At 56.7% G+C, this 19229-nt stretch overlaps 1 protein-coding gene across 1 annotated transcript in view; it reads right to left on the reverse strand.

Moving 5' to 3' along the window:
- Positions 1-18532, reverse strand: part of LOC137538623 (protein IWS1 homolog) — a 39157-nt gene extending 20625 nt beyond the window's left edge. The window contains exon 1 of the mRNA XM_068260896.1: positions 15926-18532. Within this exon, the coding sequence (XP_068116997.1) occupies positions 15926-18532 (2607 nt within the window). The remainder of the gene's footprint in view (positions 1-15925) is intronic.
- Between the last annotated feature and the right edge of the window lie 697 nt (positions 18533-19229).

Below are 19229 nucleotides of genomic sequence, written 5' to 3' on the forward strand. Positions count from 1 at the left end.
ATAGCCGGTCCTGCAGCATCCAGCTATATAGCCAGTCCTGCAGCATCCAGCTATATAGCCAGTCCTGCAGCATCCAGCTATATAGCCAGTCCTGCAGCATCCAGCTATATAGCCAGTCCTGCCGCATCCAGCTATATAGCCAGTCCTGCAGCATCCAGCTATATAGCCAGTCCTGCAGCATCCAGCTATATAGCCAGTCCCTGCAGCATCCAGCTATATAGCCAGTCCTGCAGCATCCAGCTATAGAGCCAGTCCTGCAGCATCCAGCTATATAGCCGGTCCTGCCGCATCCAGCTATATAGCCAGTCCTGCAGCATCCAGCTATATAGCCAGTCCTGCAGCATCCAGCTATATAGCCAGTCCTGCAGCATCCAGCTATATAGCCAGTCCTGCAGCATCCAGCTATATAGCCAGTCCTGCAGCATCCAGCTATATAGCCAGTCCTGCAGCATCCAGCTATATAGCCAGTCCTGCAGCATCCAGCTATATAGCCGGTCCTGCAGCATCCAGCTATATAGCCGGTCCTGCCGCATCCAGCTATATAGCCGTCCTGCAGCATCCAGCTATATAGCCAGTCCTGCAGCATCCAGCTATATAGCCAGTCCTGCAGCATCCAGCTATATAGCCAGTCCTGCAGCATCCAGCTATATAGCCAGTCCTGCAGCATCCAGCTATATAGCCAGTCCTGCAGCATCCAGCTATATAGCCGGTCCTGCAGCATCCAGCTATATAGCCGGTCCTGCAGCATCCAGCTATATAGCCGGTCCTGCAGCATCCAGCTATATAGCCGGTCCTGCAGCATCCAGCTATATAGCCGGTCCTGCAGCATCCAGCTATATAGCCGGTCCTGCAGCATCCAGCTATATAGCCAGTCCTGCAGCATCCAGCTATATAGCCAGTCCTGCAGCATCCAGCTATATAGCCAGTCCTGCAGCATCCAGCTATAGAGCCAGTCCTGCAGCATCCAGCTATAGAGCCAGTCCTGCAGCATCCAGCTATAGAGCCAGTCCTGCAGCATCCAGCTATATAGCCAGTCCTGCAGCATCCAGCTATATAGCCGGTCCTGCAGCATCCAGCTATATAGCCAGTCCTGCAGCATCCAGCTATATAGCCAGTCCTGCAGCATCCAGCTATATAGCCAGTCCTGCAGCATCCAGCTATATAGCCGGTCCTGCAGCATCCAGCTATATAGCCAGTCCTGCAGCATCCAGCTATATAGCCAGTCCTGCAGCATCCAGCTATATAGCCGGTCCTGCCGCATCCAGCTATATAGCCAGTCCTGCAGCATCCAGCTATATAACCGGTCCTGCAGCATCCAGCTATATAGCCAGTCCTGCAGCATCCAGCTATATAGCCAGTCCTGCAGCATCCAGCTATATAGCCGGTCCTGCAGCATCCAGCTATATAGCCAGTCCTGCAGCATCCAGCTATATAGCCGGTCCTGCAGCATCCAGCTATATAGCCAGTCCTGCAGCATCCAGCTATAGAGCCAGTCCTGCAGCATCCAGCTATATAGCCGGTCCTGCAGCATCCAGCTATATAGCCAGTCCTGCAGCATCCAGCTATATAGCCAGTCCTGCAGCATCCAGCTATATAGCCAGTCCTGCAGCATCCAGCTATATAGCCAGTCCTGCAGCATCCAGCTATATAGCCAGTCCTGCAGCATCCAGCTATATAGCCAGTCCTGCAGCATCCAGCTATATAGCCAGTCCTGCAGCATCCAGCTATATAGCCGGTCCTGCAGCATCCAGCTATATAGCCAGTCCTGCAGCATCCAGCTATATAGCCGGTCCTGCAGCATCCAGCTATATAGCCAGTCCTGCAGCATCCAGCTATAGAGCCAGTCCTGCAGCATCCAGCTATATAGCCGGTCCTGCAGCATCCAGCTATATAGCCAGTCCTGCAGCATCCAGCTATATAGCCAGTCCTGCAGCATCCAGCTATATAGCCAGTCCTGCAGCATCCAGCTATATAGCCAGTCCTGCAGCATCCAGCTATATAGCCAGTCCTGCAGCATCCAGCTATATAGCCAGTCCTGCAGCATCCAGCTATATAGCCGGTCCTGCAGCATCCAGCTATATAGCCGGTCCTGCAGCATCCAGCTATATAGCCGGTCCTGCAGCATCCAGCTATATAGCCAGTCCTGCAGCATCCAGCTATATAGCCAGTCCTGCAGCATCCAGCTATATAGCCGGTCCTGCAGCATCCAGCTATATAGCCAGTCCTGCAGCATCCAGCTATATAGCCAGTCCTGCAGCATCCAGCTATATAGCCAGGTCCTACCGCATCCAGCTATATAGCCAGTCCTGCAGCATCCAGCTATATAGCCGGTCCTGCCGCATCCAGCTATATAGCCAGTCCTGCAGCATCCAGCTATATAGCCAGTCCTGCAGCATCCAGCTATAGAGCCAGTCCTGCAGCATCCAGCTATATAGCCAGTCCTGCAGCATCCAGCTATATAGCCGGTCCTGCCGCATCCAGCTATATAGCCAGTCCTGCAGCATCCAGCTATATAGCCAGTCCTGCAGCATCCAGCTATATAGCCAGTCCTGCAGCATCCAGCTATATAGCCAGTCCTGCAGCATCCAGCTATATAGCCGGTCCTGCAGCATCCAGCTATATAGCCAGTCCTGCAGCATCCAGCTATATAGCCAGTCCTGCCGCATCCAGCTATATAGCCAGTCCTGCCGCATCCAGCTATATAGCCGGTCCTGCAGCATCCAGCTATATAGCCAGTCCTGCAGCATCCAGCTATATAGCCAGTCCTGCAGCATCCAGCTATATAGCCAGTCCTGCAGCATCCAGCTATATAGCCAGTCCTGCAGCATCCAGCTATATAGCCAGTCCTGCAGCATCCAGCTATATAGCCAGTCCTGCAGCATCCAGCTATATAGCCGGTCCTGCAGCATCCAGCTATATAGCCAGTCCTGCAGCATCCAGCTATATAGCCGGTCCTGCAGCATCCAGCTATATAGCCAGTCCTGCAGCATCCAGCTATATAGCCAGTCCTGCAGCATCCAGCTATATAGCCGGTCCTGCCGCATCCAGCTATATAGCCGGTCCTGCAGCATCCAGCTATATAGCCAGTCCTGCAGCATCCAGCTATATAGCCAGTCCTGCAGCATCCAGCTATATAGCCAGTCCTGCAGCATCCAGCTATATAGCCGGTCCTGCAGCATCCAGCTATATAGCCAGTCCTGCAGCATCCAGCTATATAGCCAGTCCTGCAGCATCCAGCTATATAGCCAGTCCTGCAGCATCCAGCTATATAGCCAGTCCTGCAGCATCCAGCTATATAGCCAGTCCTGCAGCATCCAGCTATATAGCCAGTCCTGCAGCATCCAGCTATATAGCCAGTCCTGCAGCATCCAGCTATATAGCCAGTCCTGCAGCATCCAGCTATATAGCCAGTCCTGCAGCATCCAGCTATATAGCCAGTCCTGCAGCATCCAGCTATATAGCCAGTCCTGCAGCATCCAGCTATATAGCCAGTCCTGCAGCATCCAGCTATATAGCCGGTCCTGCAGCATCCAGCTATATAGCCGGTCCTGCAGCATCCAGCTATATAGCCAGTCCTGCAGCATCCAGCTATATAGCCAGTCCTGCAGCATCCAGCTATATAGCCAGTCCTGCAGCATCCAGCTATATAGCCAGTCCTGCAGCATCCAGCTATATAGCCAGTCCTGCAGCATCCAGCTATATAGCCGTCCTGCAGCATCCAGCTATATAGCCAGTCCTGCAGCATCCAGCTATATAGCCAGTCCTGCAGCATCCAGCTATATAGCCGGTCCTGCAGCATCCAGCTATATAGCCAGTCCTGCAGCATCCAGCTATATAGCCAGTCCTGCAGCATCCAGCTATATAGCCAGTCCTGCAGCATCCAGCTATATAGCCAGTCCTGCAGCATCCAGCTATATAGCCAGTCCTGCCGCATCCAGCTATATAGCCAGTCCTGCCGCATCCAGCTATATAGCCAGTCCTGCAGCATCCAGCTATATAGCCAGTCCTGCAGCATCCAGCTATATAGCCAGTCCTGCAGCATCCAGCTATATAGCCAGTCCTGCCGCATCCAGCTATATAGCCAGTCCTGCCGCATCCAGCTATATAGCCAGTCCTGCAGCATCCAGCTATATAGCCAGTCCTGCCGCATCCAGCTATATAGCCAGTCCTGCCGCATCCAGCTATATAGCCAGTCCTGCAGCATCCAGCTATATAGCCAGTCCTGCAGCATCCAGCTATATAGCCGGTCCTGCAGCATCCAGCTATATAGCCGGTCCTGCAGCATCCAGCTATATAGCCAGTCCTGCAGCATCCAGCTATATAGCCGGTCCTGCAGCATCCAGCTATATAGCCAGTCCTGCAGCATCCAGCTATATAGCCGGTCCTGCAGCATCCAGCTATATAGCCAGTCCTGCAGCATCCAGCTATATAGCCGGTCCTGCAGCATCCAGCTATATAGCCAGTCCTGCCGCATCCAGCTATATAGCCGGTCCTGCAGCATCCAGCTATATAGCCAGTCCTGCAGCATCCAGCTATATAGCCAGTCCTGCAGCATCCAGCTATATAGCCGGTCCTGCAGCATCCAGCTATAGAGCCGGTCCTGCCGCATCCAGCTATATAGCCAGTCCTGCAGCATCCAGCTATATAGCCAGTCCTGCAGCATCCAGCTATATAGCCAGTCCTGCAGCATCCAGCTATATAGCCAGTCCTGCAGCATCCAGCTACATAGCCAGTCCTGCAGCATCCAGCTATATAGCCAGTCCTGCAGCATCCAGCTATATAGCCAGTCCTGCAGCATCCAGCTATATAGCCAGTCCTGCAGCATCCAGCTATATAGCCAGTCCTGCAGCATCCAGCTATATAGCCAGTCCTGCAGCATCCAGCTATATAGCCAGTCCTGCAGCATCCAGCTATATAGCCAGTCCTGCAGCATCCAGCTATATAGCCAGTCCTGCAGCATCCAGCTATATAGCCAGTCCTGCAGCATCCAGCTATATAGCCAGTCCTGCAGCATCCAGCTATATAGCCAGTCCTGCCGCATCCAGCTATATAGCCAGTCCTGCAGCATCCAGCTATAGAGCCGGTCCTGCAGCATCCAGCTATATAGCCAGTCCTGCAGCATCCAGCTATATAGCCAGTCCTGCCGCATCCAGCTATATAGCCAGTCCTGCAGCATCCAGCTATAGAGCCGGTCCTGCAGCATCCAGCTATATAGCCAGTCCTGCAGCATCCAGCTATATAGCCAGTCCTGCCGCATCCAGCTATATAGCCAGTCCTGCAGCATCCAGCTATATAGCCAGTCCTGCAGCATCCAGCTATATAGCCAGTCCTGCAGCATCCAGCTATATAGCCAGTCCTGCAGCATCCAGCCCTACATGCATAGCAGACAAGTACACCACATAACACTATGGAACTCCCCACCCATTAGGGCAGCCCCCTCCTTCAACACCTTCAACACCTTCAAGAAGGCCCTCAAAACTCACCTTTTCACTCTTGCCTACCGCCCCTCACAATTGCTCTAAACCCACAGCCGAACTCTGGTCCCCTACCTCTCGTGTCCCTACCTCTCCCTCTAGATTGTAAGCCTTTGGGCAGGGTCCTCACTCCTTTTGTGTCCTACCTGATCATGCACCTCTATTACTGTGCACCCATGCTATGCATCTGAGTGAACCTAACTTGCCTAACTCCATGCTCCATCCAGTGACTGACTAAGCATTACCTTGTACTCATACTGTGCTGTGTGATCTCCATGCTCCCCTCCAGTAACTAAGCATTACCTGGTACTCATACTATGCTGTGTGATCTCCATGCTCCATCCAGTGACTGACTAAGCATTACCTTGTACTCATACTGTGCTGTGTGATCTCCATGCTCCCCTCCAGTGACTAAGCATTACCTTGTACTCATACTGTGCTGTGTGATCTCCATGCTCCCATCCAGTGACTAAGCATTACCTTGTACTCATACTGTGCTGTGTGATCTCCATGCTCCATCCAGTGACTAAGCATTACCTTGTACTCATACTGTGCTGTGTGATCTCCATGCTCCATCCAGTGACTACGCATTACCTTGTACTCATACTGTGCTGTGTGATCTCCATGCTCCCATCCAGTGACTAAGCATTACCTTGTACTCATACTGTGCTGTGTGATCTCCATGCTCCTTCCAGTGACTAAGCATTACCTTGTACTCATACTGTGCTGTGTGATCTCCATGCTCCCATCCAGTGACTAAACATTACCTGGTACTCATACTGTGCTGTGTGATCTCCATGCTCCATCCAGTGACTAAGCATTACCTTGTACTCATACTGTGCTGTGTGATCTCCATGCTCCATCCAGTGACTAAGCATTACCTTGTACTCATACTGTGCTGTGTGATCTCCATGCTCCATCCAGTGACTAAGCATTACCTTGTACTCATACTGTGCTGTGTGATCTCCATGCTCCATCCAGTGACTAAGCATTACCTTGTACTCATACTGTGCTGTGTGATCTCCATGCTCCCATCCAGTGAATAAGCATTACCTTGTACTCATACTGTGCTGTGTGATCTGGTTTTCTTGTATTCCTGTATTGTCATATTGCTGTATGTCACCCCTAAATATTGTCTGTAACCTAAACTAATGTCCAGCGCTGCGTAATATGTTGGCGCTTTATAAATACAACAAACAAATAAATAAATAAATAAACATAACAACTCAGCCTGTTTGTAGGGGGAGGATGGCGCTGCCTCCACCGTCTGTACTGAGTGCTAGAAAGTGTGAGCAGCTGACAGGCAGTGACTTTACCGCCATCACCTGCTTGTGGATCAGCTGTCCTGCTGACCCTCTGCCTGTAATACTTCTAGCCAAAGCCCCTGAAACAATGTCAATAACGTTTAGCCTGTCGCTGATTGGCGGGACGTGCAGACGGGTTGGGGGAAGCACTGGAGCGGGCTTCAGTAATTCTGCACTACAAGATCTAAAGAGTTCATCAATTGGGATGATCAATGAGATATAAATTTATGCAACATGAAAATGGAGCACTAGAAACGCTCAGGAGAAATAGGATTATTCTGTTTTCAATCTGCATAAATTTGCATAATTCTGCATGAACTATTTGCATTGCATGGACCTTCCCTAATGGACATTTCCAATGCCGTGTACTGGTTCAGGGCTCGGTCTCTCACACAGGAGACCAGTGTTCCAATCTCAGCTCTTCCTGCTTAGTGAGGACACCTTGGGCAAGACTCCCAGACGGTTACTGCCTATAGAGCGCCCCCTAGTGGCTGCAGCTCCGGTGCATTGAGTCCGCCAGGAGAAAAGAGTGATATAAATGTTCTGTGTCTTGTCTATATGGGAAGGAGCTTGATAATGAAGATACACACAGCGGGTGGGTAAAATACTGACACTTTAATGTTTATGTGCTCTTGTAATCATACAGTGTCCGGGGTGCAGGCCTGGAGGCTCTTGTAATCATACAGTGTCCGGGGTGCAGGCCTGGAGGCTCTTGTAATCATACAGTGTCCGGGGTGCAGGCCTGGAGGCTCTTGTAATCATACAGTGTCCGGGGTGCAGGCCTGGAGGCTCTTGTAATCATACAGTGTCCGGGGTGCAGGCCTGGAGGCTCTTGTAATCATACAGTGTCCGGGGTGCAGGCCTGGAGGCTCTTGTAATCATACAGTGTCCGGGGTGCAGGCCTGGAGTGCCCACAGTACATGAAGGCTCAATCACCAGCCGCCCATCAATCAGCCAGAACTTACTGACGTAACAAAACTGCCACATATTATTATACACAAGGGAATGGTGAAGTTCAGGAAACAAACCTCGGCCTTATAACTGGAACTGTGGCAGTCCTAAATCAATACAGCTGAGGGCAGGACAACCAATAATCCCTCCCCTGGGTGTGTCCTCCTCAGGCAGTGCTGGGACAAGGTTATCCAGCACCAGAGAGACAGTACAGCGCCCTCACATGGCATCCGCTGGGCAGGACAACCAATAATCCCTCCCCTGGGTGTGTCCTCCTCAGGCAGTGCCGGGACAAGGTTATCCAGCACCAGAGGCACAACGCCCTTTCATGGCATCCCCTGGGCAGGACAACCAATAATCCTTCCCCTGGGTGTGTCCTCCTCAGGCAGTGCCGGGACAAGGTTATCCAGCACCAGAGAGACAGTACAGCGCCCTCACATGGCATCCGCTGGGCAGGACAAGCAATAATCCCTCCCCTGGGTGTGTCCTCCTCAGGCAGTGCTGGGACAAAGTTATCCAGCACCAGAGGGACAGTACAGCGCCCTCACATGGCATCCGCTGGGCAGGACAAGCAATAATCCCTCCCCTGGGTGTGTCCTCCTCAGGCAGTGCTGGGACAAGGTTATCCAGCACCAGAGGGACAGTACAGCGCCCTCTCATGGCATCCGCTGGGCAGGACAAACAATAATCCCTCCCCTGGGTGTGTCCTCCTCAGGCAGTGCTGGGACAAGGTTATCCAGCACCAGAGAGACAGTACAGCGCCCTCAAATGGCATCCGCTGGGCAGGACAAGCAATAATCCCTCCCCTGGGTGTGTCCCCCTCAGGCAGTGCTGGGACAAGGTTATCCAGCACCAGAGAGACAGTACAGCGCCCTCTCATGGCATCCGCTGGGCAGGACAACCAATAATCCCTCCCCTGGGTGTGTCCTCCTCAGGCAGTGCCGGGACAAGGTTATCCAGCACCAGAGGCACAGCGCCCTCTCATGGCATCCGCTGGGCAGGACAACCAATAATCCCTCCCCTGGGTGTGTCCTCCTCAGGCAGTGCCGGGACAAGGTTATCCAGCACCAGAGAGACAGTACAGCGCCCTCACATGGCATCCGCTGGGCAGGACAAGCAATAATCCCTCCCCTGGGTGTGTCCTTCTCAGGCAGTGCTGGGACAAGGTTATCCAGCACCAGAGAGACAGTACAGCGCCCTCACATGGCATCCGCTGGGCAGGACAAGCAATAATCGCTCCCCTGGGTGTGTCCCCCTCAGGCAGTGCTGGGACAAGGTTATCCAGCATCAGAGGCACAGTACAGCGCCCTCACATGGCATCCGCTGGGCAGGACAAGCAATAATCGCTCCCCTGGGTGTGTCCCCCTCAGGCAGTGCTGGGACAAGGTTATCCAGCACCAGAGGCACAGTACAGCGCCCTCACATGGCATCCGCTGGGCAGGACAACCAATAACCCCTCCCCTGGGTGTGTCCTCCTCAGGCAGTGGCGGGACAAGGTTATCCAGCACCAGAGAGACAGCACAGCGCCCTCACATGGCATCCGCTGGGCAGGACAAGCAATAATCCCCCCCTTGGTGTGTCCTCCTCAGGCAGTGCTGGGACAAGGTTATCCAGCACCAGAGAGACAGCACAGCGCCCTCACATGGCATCCGCTGGGCAGGACAAGCAATAATCCCTCCCCTGGGTGTGTCCTCCTCAGGCAGTGGCGGGACAAGGTTATCCAGCACCAGAGAGACAGCACAGCGCCCTCACATGGCATCCGCTGCGCAGGACAAGCAATAATCGCTCCCCTGGGTGTGTCCTCCTCAGGCAGTGCTGGGACAAGGTTATCCAGCACCAGAGAGACAGTACAGCGCCCTCACATGGCATCCGCTGGGCAGGACAAGCAATAATCCCTCCCCTGGGTGTGTCCTCCTCAGGCAGTGCTGGGACAAGGTTATCCAGCACCAGAGAGACAGCGCCCTCACATGGCATCCGCTGGGCAGGACAAGCAATAATCCCTCCCCTGGGTGTGTCCCCCTCAGGCAGTGCTGGGACAAGGTTATCCAGCACCAGAGAGACAGTACAGCGCCCTCACATGGCATCCGCTGGGCAGGACAAGCAATAATCCCTCCCCTGGGTGTGTCCTCCTCAGGCAGTGCTGGGACAAGGTTATCCAGCACCAGAGGCACAGCGCCCTCACATGGCATCCGCTGGGCAGGACTAGCAATAATCCCTCCCCTGGGTGTGTCCCCGACAGGCAGTGCTGGGACAAGGTTATCCAGCACCAGAGAGACAGTACAGCGCCCTCACATGGCATCCGCTGGGCAGGACAAGCAATAATCCCTCCCCTGGGTGTGTCCTCCTCAGGCAGTGCTGGGACAAGGTTATCCAGCACCAGAGGCGCAGCGCCCTCACATGGCATCCGCTGGGCAGGACAACCAATAATCCCTCCCCTGGGTGTGTCCTCCTCAGGCAGTGCCGGGACAAGGTGATCCAGCACCAGAGGCACAGCGCCCTCACATGGCATCCGCTGGGCAGGACAAGCAATAATCCCTCCCCTGGGTGTGTCCTCCTCAGGCAGTGCTGGGACAAGGTGATCCAGCACCAGAGAGACAGCACAGCGCCCTCACATGGCATCCGCTGGGCAGGACAAGCAATAATCCCTCCCCTGGGTGTGTCCTCCTCAGGCAGTGCTGGGACAAGGTTATCCAGCACCAGAGAGACAGCACAGCGCCCTCACATGGCATCCGCTGGGCAGGACAAGCAATAATCCCTCCCCTGGGTGTGTCCCCCTCAGGCAGTGCTGGGACAAGGTTATCCAGCACCAGAGAGACAGCACAGCGCCCTCACATGGCATCCGCTGGGCAGGACAACCAATAATCCCTCCCCTGGGTGTGTCCCCCTTAGGCAGTGCTGGGACAAGGTTATCCAGCACCAGAGAGACAGCACAGCGCCCTCACATGGCATCCGCTGGGCAGGACAAGCAATAATCCCTCCCCTGGGTGTGTCCTCCTCAGGCAGTGCCGGGACAAGGTTATCTAGCACCAGAGAGACAGCACAGCGCCCTCACATGGCATCCGCTGGGCAGGACAAGCAATAATCCCTCCCCTGGGTGTGTCCTCCTCAGGCAGTGCTGGGACAAGGTTATCCAGCACCAGAGAGACAGCACAGCGCCCTCACATGGCATCCGCTGGCCAGGACAACCAATAATCCCTCCCCTGGGTGTGTCCTCCTCAGGCAGTGCTGGGACAAGGTTATCCAGCACCAGAGGGACAGTACAGCGCCCTCACATGGCATCCGCTGGGCAGGACAAGCAATAATCCCTCCCCTGGGTGTGTCCTCCTCAGGCAGTGCTGGGACAAGGTTATCCAGCACCAGAGGGACAGTACAGCGCCCTCTCATGGCATCCGCTGGGCAGGACAAACAATCCCTCCCCTGGGTGTGTCCTCCTCAGGCAGTGCTGGGACAAGGTTATCCAGCACCAGAGAGACAGTACAGCGCCCTCACATGGCATCCGCTGGGCAGGACAAGCAATAATCCCTCCCCTGGGTGTGTCCTCCTCAGGCAGTGCCGGGACAAGGTTATCCAGCACCAGAGAGACAGTACAGCGCCCTCACATGGCATCCGCTGGGCAGGACAAGCAATAATCCCTCCCCTGGGTGTGTCCTCCTCAGGCAATGCTGGGACAAGGTTATCCAGCACCAGAGGCACAGCGCCCTCACATGGCATCCGCTGGGCAGGACAACCAATAATCCCTCCCCTGGGTGTGTCCTCCTCAGGCAGTGCCGGGACAAGGTGATCCAGCACCAGAGGCACAGCGCCCTCACATGGCATCCGCTGGGCAGGACAAGCAATAATCCCTCCCCTGGGTGTGTCCTCCTCAGGCAGTGCTGGGACAAGGTGATCCAGCACCAGAGAGACAGCACAGCGCCCTCACATGGCATCCGCTGGGCAGGACAAGCAATAATCCCTCCCCTGGGTGTGTCCTCCTCAGGCAGTGCTGGGACAAGGTTATCCAGCACCAGAGAGACAGCACAGCGCCCTCACATGGCATCCGCTGGGCAGGACAACCAATAATCCCTCCCCTGGGTGTGTCCCCCTCAGGCAGTGCTGGGACAAGGTTATCCAGCACCAGAGAGACAGCACAGCGCCCTCACATGGCATCCGCTGGGCAGGACAACCAATAATCCCTCCCCTGGGTGTGTCCCCCTTAGGCAGTGCTGGGACAAGGTTATCCAGCACCAGAGAGACAGCACAGCGCCCTCACATGGCATCCGCTGGGCAGGAGAAGCAATAATCCCTCCCCTGGGTGTGTCCTCCTCAGGCAGTGCCGGGACAAGGTTATCCAGCACCAGAGAGACAGCACAGCGCCCTCACATGGCATCCGCTGGGCAGGACAAGCAATAATCCCTCCCCTGGGTGTGTCCTCCTCAGGCAGTGCTGGGACAAGGTTATCCAGCACCAGAGAGACAGTACAGCGCCCTCACATGGCATCCGCTGGGCAGGACAAGCAATAATCCCTCCCCTGGGTGTGTCCTCCTCAGGCAGTGCCGGGACAAGGTTATCCAGCACCAGAGAGACAGTACAGCGCCCTCACATGGCATCCGCTGCGCAGGACAACCAATAATCCCTCCCCTGGGTGTGTCCTCCTCAGGCAGTGCCGGGACAAGGTTATCCAGCACCAGAGGCACAGTACAGCGCCCTCACATGGCATCCGCTGGGCAGGACAAGCAATAATCCCTCCCCTGGGTGTGTCCTCCTCAGGCAGTGCTGGGACAAGGTTATCCAGCACCAGAGGCACAGCGCCCTCACATGGCATCCGCTGGGCAGGACAAGCAATAATCCCTCCCCTGGGTGTGTCCCCCTCAGGCAGTGCTGGGACAAGGTTATCCAGCACCAGAGAGACAGTACAGCGCCCTCACATGGCATCCGCTGGGCAGGACAAGCAATAATCCCTCCCCTGGGTGTGTCCTCCTCAGGCAGTGCTGGGACAAGGTTATCCAGCACCAGAGGCACAGTACAGCGCCCTCTCATGGCATCCGCTGCGCAGGACAAGCAATAATCCCTCCCCTGGGTGTGTCCTCCTCAGGCAGTGCTGGGACAAGGTTATCCAGCACCAGAGAGACAGCACAGCGCCCTCACATGGCATCCGCTGGGCAGGACAAGCAATAATCCCTCCCCTGGGTGTGTCCCCCTCAGGCAGTGCTGGGACAAGGTTATCCAGCACCAGAGAGACAGCACAGCGCCCTCACATGGCATCCGCTGGGCAGGACAACCAATAATCCCTCCCCTGGGTGTGTCCCCCTTAGGCAGTGCTGGGACAAGGTTATCCAGCACCAGAGAGACAGCACAGCGCCCTCACATGGCATCCGCTGGGCAGGACAAGCAATAATCCCTCCCCTGGGTGTGTCCTCCTCAGGCAGTGCCGGGACAAGGTTATCTAGCACCAGAGAGACAGCACAGCGCCCTCACATGGCATCCGCTGGGCAGGACAAGCAATAATCCCTCCCCTGGGTGTGTCCTCCTCAGGCAGTGCTGGGACAAGGTTATCCAGCACCAGAGAGACAGCACAGCGCCCTCACATGGCATCCGCTGGCCAGGACAACCAATAATCCCTCCCCTGGGTGTGTCCTCCTCAGGCAGTGCTGGGACAAGGTTATCCAGCACCAGAGGGACAGTACAGCGCCCTCACATGGCATCTGCTGGGCAGGACAAGCAATAATCCCTCCCCTGGGTGTGTCCTCCTCAGGCAGTGCTGGGACAAGGTTATCCAGCACCAGAGGGACAGTACAGCGCCCTCTCATGGCATCCGCTGGGCAGGACAAACAATCCCTCCCCTGGGTGTGTCCTCCTCAGGCAGTGCTGGGACAAGGTTATCCAGCACCAGAGAGACAGTACAGCGCCCTCACATGGCATCCGCTGGGCAGGACAAGCAATAATCCCTCCCCTGGGTGTGTCCTCCTCAGGCAGTGCCGGGACAAGGTTATCCAGCACCAGAGAGACAGTACAGCGCCCTCACATGGCATCCGCTGGGCAGGACAAGCAATAATCCCTCCCCTGGGTGTGTCCTCCTCAGGCAATGCTGGGACAAGGTTATCCAGCACCAGAGGCACAGCGCCCTCACATGGCATCCGCTGGGCAGGACAACCAAAAATCCCTCCCCTAGGTGTGTCCTCCTCAGGCAGTGCCGGGACAAGGTGATCCAGCACCAGAGGCACAGCGCCCTCACATGGCATCCGCTGGGCAGGACAAGCAATAATCCCTCCCCTGGGTGTGTCCTCCTCAGGCAGTGCTGGGACAAGGTGATCCAGCACCAGAGAGACAGCACAGCGCCCTCACATGGCATCCGCTGGGCAGGACAAGCAATAATCCCTCCCCTGGGTGTGTCCTCCTCAGGCAGTGCTGGGACAAGGTTATCCAGCACCAGAGAGACAGCACAGCGCCCTCACATGGCATCCGCTGGGCAGGACAAGCAATAATCCCTCCCCTGGGTGTGTCCCCCTCAGGCAGTGCTGGGACAAGGTTATCCAGCACCAGAGAGACAGCACAGCGCCCTCACATGGCATCCGCTGGGCAGGACAACCAATAATCCCTCCCCTGGGTGTGTCCCCCTTAGGCAGTGCTGGGACAAGGTTATCCAGCACCAGAGAGACAGCACAGCGCCCTCACATGGCATCCGCTGGGCAGGACAAGCAATAATCCCTCCCCTGGGTGTGTCCTCCTCAGGCAGTGCCGGGACAAGGTTATCCAGCACCAGAGAGACAGCACAGCGCCCTCACATGGCATCCGCTGGGCAGGACAAGCAATAATCCCTCCCCTGGGTGTGTCCTCCTCAGGCAGTGCTGGGACAAGGTTATCCAGCACCAGAGAGACAGTACAGCGCCCTCACATGGCATCCGCTGGGCAGGACAAGCAATAATCCCTCCCCTGGGTGTGTCCTCCTCAGGCAGTGCCGGGACAAGGTTATCCAGCACCAGAGAGACAGTACAGCGCCCTCACATGGCATCCGCTGCGCAGGACAACCAATAATCCCTCCCCTGGGTGTGTCCTCCTCAGGCAGTGCCGGGACAAGGTTATCCAGCACCAGAGGCACAGTACAGCGCCCTCACATGGCATCCGCTGGGCAGGACAAGCAATAATCCCTCCCCTGGGTGTGTCCTCCTCAGGCAGTGCTGGGACAAGGTTATCCAGCACCAGAGGCACAGCGCCCTCACATGGCATCCGCTGGGCAGGACAAGCAATAATCCCTCCCCTGGGTGTGTCCCCCTCAGGCAGTGCTGGGACAAGGTTATCCAGCACCAGAGAGACAGTACAGCGCCCTCACATGGCATCCGCTGGGCAGGACAAGCAATAATCCCTCCCCTGGGTGTGTCCTCCTCAGGCAGTGCTGGGACAAGGTTATCCAGCACCAGAGGCACAGTACAGCGCCCTCTCATGGCATCCGCTGCGCAGGACAAGCAATAATCCCTCCCCTGGGTGTGTCCTCCTCAGGCAGTGCCGGGACAAGGTTATCCAGCACCAGAGGCACAGTACAGCGCCCTCTCATGGCATCCGCTGCGCAGGACAAGCAATAATCCCTCCCCTGGGTGTGTCCTCCTCAGGCAGTGCCGGGACAAGGTTATCCAGCACCAGAGGCACAGTACAGCGCCCTCACATGGCATCCGCTGGGCAGGACAAGCAATAATCCCTCCCCTGGGTGTGTCCTCCTCAGGCAGTGCTGGGACAAGGTGATCCAGAACCAGAGGGACAGTACAGCACCCTCACATGGCATCCGCTGGGCAGGACAAGCAATAATCCCTCCCCTGGGTGTATCCTCCTCATGCAGTGCTGGGACAAGGTTATCCAGCACCAGAGGGACAGTACAGCGCCCTCTCATGGTGGCCGCAGAGGTGGTCCCAGTAGGAGGTAGGTAGCACCCCTCCCCAGCCCCCCACCCCAATATACAGAGCTGCCAGTGGCGTTATAGATGGTGAGTGAGATGCAAATTATTTTGAGTTGATGCAGCATTATGCTAATTTTGTATGCAAATGTATTCCGCTTGAAAATGAACGAATCAAATCCCGGTGAGGTAAAATTCAAATGATCCGTTTTCAAGCTACATAAATTTGCATAATCATTGCAATCGGCTAAATAATTTGATTGACCATCTCTAATTAGGGTAACACAATAAGAGATGTCATGTGACACGACTGAAGAGAGATCTCGGGGCCTCACGGCTCTGCACCTAGATGCTGGATCCTTCTGGTCCTCTGCCTCAGCCCTTCCCTCGGGTCCCTGATCCTCCTGGTCCTCTGCCTCAGCCCTTCCCTCGGGTCCCTGATCCTCCTGGTCCTCTGCCTCAGCCCTTCCCTCGGGTCCCTGATCCTCCTGGTCCTCTGCCTCAGCCCTTCCCTCGGGTCCCTGATCCTCCTGGTGCTCTGCCTCAGCCCTTCCCTTGGGTCCCTGATCCTCCTGGTCCTCTGCCTCAGCCCTTCCCTCGGGTCCCTGATCCTCCTGGTCCTCTGCCTCAGCCCTTCCCTCGGGTCCCTGATCCTCCTGGTCCTCTGCCTCAGCCCTTCCCTCGGGTCCCTGATCCTCCTGGTGCTCTGCCTCAGCCCTTCCCTCGGGTCCCTGATCCTCCTGGTGCTCTGCCTCAGCCCTTCCCTCGGGTCCCTGATACTCCTGGTCCTCTGCCTCAGCCCTTCCCTCGGGTCCCTGATCCTCCTGGTGCTCTGCCTCAGCCCTTCCCTTGGGTCCCTGATCCTCCTGGTGCTCTGCCTCAGCCCTTCCCTCGGGTCCCTGATCCTCCTGGTCCTCTGCCTCAGCCCTTCCCTCGGGTCCCTGATCCTCCTGGTCCTCTGCCTCAGCCCTTCCCTCGGGTCCCTGATACTCCTGGTCCTCTGCCTCAGCCCTTCCCTCATCCTCCTGGTCCTCTGCCCCAGCCCATCCCTCGGGTCCCTGATCCTCCTGGTCCTTCGCCTCAGCCCTTCCCTCGGGTCCCTGATCCTCCTGGTCCTCCGCCTCAGCCCTTCCCTCGGGTCCCTGATCCTCCTGGTCCTCCGCCTCAGCCCTTCCCTCGGGTCCCTGATCCTCCTGGTCCTCTGCCTCAGCCCTTCCCTCGGGTCCCTGATCCTCCTGGTCCTCTGCCTCAGCCCTTCCCTCGGGTCCCTGATCCTCCTGGTCCTCTGTCTCAGCCCTTCCCTCGGGTCCCTGATCCTCCTGGTCCTCTGCCTCAGCCCTTCCCTCGGGTCCCTGATCCTCCTGGTCCTCTGCCTCAGCCCTTCCCTCGGGTCCCGGATCCTCCTGGTCCTCTGCCTCAGCCCTTCCCTCGGGTCCCTGATCCTCCTGGTCCTCTGCCTCAGCCCTTCCCTCGGGTCCCTGATCCTCCTGGTCCTCCGCCTCAGCCCTTCCCTCGGGTCCCTGATCCTCCGCCTCAGCCCTTCCCTCGGGTCCCTGATCCTCCTGGTCCTCTGCCTCAGCCCTTCCCTCGGGTCCCTGATCCTCCTGGTCCTCCACCTCAGCCCTTCCCTCGGGTCCCTGATCCTCCTGGTCCTCCACCTCAGCCCTTCCCTCGGGTCCCTGATCCTCCTGGTCCTCTGCCTCAGCCCTTCCCTCAGGTCCCTGATCCTCCTGGTCCTCTGTCTCAGCCCTTCCCTCAGGTCCCTGATCCTCTGCCTCAGCCATTCCCTCAGGTCCCTGATCCTCCTGATCCTCTGCCTCAGCCCTTCCCTCGGGTCCCTGATCCTCCTGGTCCTCTGCCTCAGCCCTTCCCTCGGGTCCCTGATCCTCCTGGTCCTCCACCTCAGCCCTTCCCTCGGGTCCCTGATCCTCCTGGTCCTCTGCCTCAGCCCTTCCCTCAGGTCCCTGATCCTCCTGATCCTCTGCCTCAGCCCTTCCCTCGGGTCCCTGATCCTCCTGGTCCTCTGCCTCAGCCCTTCCCTCGGGTCCCTGATCCTCCTGGTCCTCCGCCTCAGCCCTTCCCTCGGGTCCCTGATCCTCCTGGTCCTCCGCCTCAGCCCTTCCCTCGGGTCCCTGATCCTCCTGGTCCTCTGCCTCAGCCCTTCCCTCGGGTCCCTGATCCTCCTGGTCCTCTGCCTCAGCCCTTCCCTCGGGTCCCTGATCCTCCTGGTCCTCTGTCTCAGCCCTTCCCTCGGGTCCCTGATCCTCCTGGTCCTCTGCCTCAGCCCTTCCCTCGGGTCCCTGATCCTCCTGGTCCTCTGCCTCAGCCCTTCCCTCGGGTCCCTGATCCTCCTGGTCCTCTGCCTCAGCCCTTCCCTCGGGTCCCTGATCCTCCTGGTCCTCTGCCTCAGCCCTTCCCTCGGGTCCCTGATCCTCCTGGTCCTCCGCCTCAGCCCTTCCCTCGGGTCCCTGATCCTCCGCCTCAGCCCTTCCCTCGGGTCCCTGATCCTCCTGGTCCTCTGCCTCAGCCCTTCCCTCGGGTCCCTGATCCTCCTGGTCCTCCACCTCAGCCCTTCCCTCGGGTCCCTGATCCTCCTGGTCCTCTGCCTCAGCCCTTCCCTCAGGTCCCTGATCCTCCTGGTCCTCTGTCTCAGCCCTTCCCTCAGGTCCCTGATCCTCCTGATCCTCTGCCTCAGCCCTTCCCTCGGGTCCCTGATCCTCCTGGTCCTCTGCCTCAGCCCTTCCCTCGGGTCCCTGATCCTCCTGGTCCTCCACCTCAGCCCTTCCCTCGGGTCCCTGATCCTCCTGGTCCTCTGCCTCAGCCCTTCCCTCAGGTCCCTGATCCTCCTGATCCTCTGCCTCAGCCCTTCCCTCGGGTCCCTGATCCTCCTGGTCCTCTGTCTCAGCCCTTCCCTCAGGTCCCTGATCCTCTGCCTCAGCCATTCCCTCAGGTCCCTGATCCTCCTGATCCTCTGCCTCAGCCCTTCCATCAGGTCCCTGATCCTCCTCCTTTATGTGGCAGACCCTTTCCCCTTAGTGCTGATGTAACACCAGTCACTCCTGCAGCCATGCTTTCCAGTGATGGTCGTTTCTAGGAGAAGCATGTGATCGGTTTGGTTTTACTGTGCAGGCGCTGGCTGAGCTGCGCGTGTCCTACATCTGTGCCCAGGAGTGCTCTGCGCATGCGTATGACATCACTAGGTCATGTGTATGACATCATACGCATGCACAGAGCGCTCCCGGACACGCACAGCCTGGCCAGAGCCTGAGACACGGAAGAGGGTCCCGGGGGGCAGAAAGGAGAATGGGGGGAGCGGTGGGCATTAGGACAGATAAGAGTATATGCCTGCTCCTCCCATTTCTGTGCATATTTTCACATCTGGTATCCTTTAAAACAGAAGGTATTTGCAATAATTCAGCTTTAAATGAGCGACTGATCTCCCACAATGCATCACTGCTGAATATGCTAATCATTTCTTAAAGCTATAGGTTTGCTATACACCAGCAGCTCTGGATGTAAGCCTGGCTGCAGAGGTAGAAGAAGGTAATTTGCATATTCAGCAGTGATGTATTGTGGGAGATCAGTCACTCACTTACAGCTGAATTATCGCAGGTACCTTCTGTTTTAAGAAGGAAAATT

This window comes from Hyperolius riggenbachi, chromosome 11 (assembly GCF_040937935.1).
Source record: "Hyperolius riggenbachi isolate aHypRig1 chromosome 11, aHypRig1.pri, whole genome shotgun sequence".
Taxonomy (NCBI): Eukaryota; Metazoa; Chordata; class Amphibia; order Anura; family Hyperoliidae; genus Hyperolius; species Hyperolius riggenbachi.